This window comes from Aplysia californica, unplaced genomic scaffold (assembly GCF_000002075.1).
Source record: "Aplysia californica isolate F4 #8 unplaced genomic scaffold, AplCal3.0 scaffold00014, whole genome shotgun sequence".
NCBI classification, from domain to species: Eukaryota; Metazoa; Mollusca; class Gastropoda; order Aplysiida; family Aplysiidae; genus Aplysia; species Aplysia californica.
The window spans coordinates 449,284-452,155 of record NW_004797284.1 but is presented as its reverse complement, the minus strand read 5'-3'; the positions used below and the strand labels follow the sequence as shown (position 1 = coordinate 452,155).

Below are 2,872 nucleotides of genomic sequence, written 5' to 3'. Positions count from 1 at the left end.
TAGATAGATAGATAGATAGATAGATAGATAGATAGATAGATAGATAGATAGATAGATAGATAGACTCTTCGACAATGGAGTTCACTTAAGCCAAAATCTGCGGGACTGTGGGGTTTTCTAAGCTTTCACTTCGGGGTTTTCGGTTTAGATAGGCTAAATAGTAGGGATTATATTGTTTGGATTTACGGCTGATTTCGAATTAATCAAGGTTGGTTTGAGCGGATTCTACTTTATATCTACGTCAAAATAGAATAATTAAAAACACATAAAATAAATCAATAAAAAAAATCATACACTTTTCTTGACCCCATATACAACAACAACAACAACAACCACAACTGCACCAACTACAGCAACAACAACAAACAACACAATCAGTAACAACACTTGCAACAATGACAGCAGCAACAAAAAACAACGTTAGAGGCGACGTTGAAGCTATCCATTTTTGCTTATGATGTAAAATGTGTCCCAGAAACGTTGGTGATGCGGATGGAGGAATTTAAAAAAAGGGGGGGGGGGGGGGTGACTTTACATCCCATATCTTAAGTGAAATGAACGTCACATTTTGTCTTTCTCCCACACTCACTTCTGGTTTTCTGGTAAGTGTTCTGTATGGCTCCCTCCAGCTCTTTAATGTGTTTCCTGGTGGCGTAAGGTCCGCTTATGTTCACAAAGTGATTGATGCTGATGTTGCTCTCCGCTGCAAGTGTTTGTAAACTCAAGCCTGCCCTGGTCATCAGATCAACCTGGAACGGGTAATGTGTGGATTATCAGAAAGACGGATACTGGTGATAAGTTAGTAAGAGTTTTCCGGCACTTGCAACACAAATACATCATAACAGTACAGAAAAACAGAGGGTTACTACAGAATAACATAACAAGAAATATAGAAAGAGAGATAAGGACGACTGATGTTTGACGGGAAAGAAGGAGCAAAACCACAACGGAGCACCTGCGAACCATCCACTGTGAGAAGTTACATGAGCTGGAAGATGTAAAATGGGGAGAAATATGTGCTTCAAATGACCAAAAAAAACCATTAAAAAAACTCTTCATATCTAAAAACAACAACAAGAAACAAACATTTTAGAAAACGTAACTTTGGACGAGGTTTCTCACGCAACTGTTTTAAATGTTGTGGTTTAATATTGTGAGTAAAACACAATATCAGTGAAATTCTCACTCTGTTATCTGAAGTTTTACAAGACAGTTTGCTAATTATTACATGACACTGTTTAGGATTTTATGTAAAGTCACTGTGAGCTTTACCTTTTCCACAATGATAGAAAACTTGGTCCAGTTGTAGTACTTCATGAGAGCAATGATCGACGACACGGAGTGGGAGGCTGGCGGCTGTGTGCGGGCTAGGGTTGGGAACCGAGACTTGTCCGAGACTACAGGATCGTCACATTTCTGGAAGTGAAAAGAAAAGAGAAAAACAGGATTGGATTTATTTTAACTTTCTATATAAAAAAAATCGCATCGACACAGTAACGGTCATTTAGTTGCAGGGAAAAAGCAAAACAGACTGAAAAATCAGAGAAAAAAAAAGATCCTAACAAAGGCGCCCTCCAAAATATCCCCACATTTGAGTAAAGCAGGAGCATTCCAACTTAAAAGCCAAAGGATTGCAAACGTAGCAAGCTTAACACAAAATGTAGATCAATTAGAAGGCAGCACAAGTTGGATACAGAATCCTTACAATAGAAAGGTGGAAATGCTCACTAACAAACACTTCAACCGCTGATAAATGATTTCATGCCCTGTGCATGCCAGATGAGGTGTCTAGCCGTTAACATTCCAAACGATTCATTTAGTGCTGGCAAAACAGCAAGTCAAGAAAACAGAAAAACCGGATGGACAAAGCAGAACAGAACACACTAGCGGCGCCCTCTAAACTCTCTCAAAACTAAACAATATGGAGTTACACTTACACTCTCAGAAATAGACAAAAATTCACAACAGAAAATCCTTAATAACGCTCTAACGGTTGTGAATGTGTGTGGGGAGGGGTGGGTGTTTAGAGGTTTTGAAATGCGTGGAGGGTCAAGGGGGTGGTTGTAAAGTGGGTTGGGACGAGACAGCCAGGAAGTGTGAAATGGAATTATTATCACCAAATTTGGAAATACACTAATTTGCACATATTCAGCTAAATGGCATGTAGGGCAAAGCAACACACGATCCTATTGCTTTTTACGTACAGCAACGCCATAAATAGGACTCTAACCAGAGCACAAGTATAGGCAAGACTTCACACTTCTCGATCAGTCATTTGGATCGCTGTTGTCACACAATTATTTTAATGTTTGCACACGATTCTCTTTTCTCCTAAGTTAGTTTTGTAATCCCTTAATGTTTTGTTATGCCTTTCGATTTAGATCGTTTAACATGACCTCAATCCCCTCGTGCCGTAAGCAAAACATTTCAGATTGTTCAAAAAGATAACAAATCAAAAACCAACTCAACATTTTTTTACCGAATCAAGCCAGTTGTACAAATGTTGAGACTCTTAAACTTAAAACTGTGCGTTGATGCGGATGTGGTGCATGCTTTAAAAAAATGACTGTAAAAGTGCGTATAGCGTTTGTTGAAATCTGAGAGTAAAAGAACTGTTATTTTTATCATGAACGCAATGATCATCGTCATCTGCTAAAGGTGTCGCGGTGTTTTGCAACAACTTTGATACTATCAAGGGAGCAAACTATTTCGACACTGCTTGTCAAAGGAACAAACGAAGGTAACCAATACAGTGTTACTCCAATTCCTTTGTTTACATGGCACGTGTTCTACACATTAAGTAATGATGACAACAAAGTACGAGTACCTATGGAAATTGGCATTTGAAAAAAGCCATTTATTGTAATAATAA

At 38.5% G+C, this 2,872-nt stretch overlaps 1 protein-coding gene across 1 annotated transcript in view; it reads right to left on the bottom strand.

Moving 5' to 3' along the window:
• Positions 1–2,872, bottom strand: part of LOC106012316 (guanylate cyclase 32E) — a gene marked incomplete in the record, with an annotated part of 115,447 nt that overhangs the window by 64,083 nt on the left and 48,492 nt on the right. Inside the window, 2 exon segments of the mRNA XM_035970857.1 lie at positions 590–749; positions 1,273–1,416. Coding sequence (XP_035826750.1) covers positions 590–749; positions 1,273–1,416 — 304 coding nt within the window.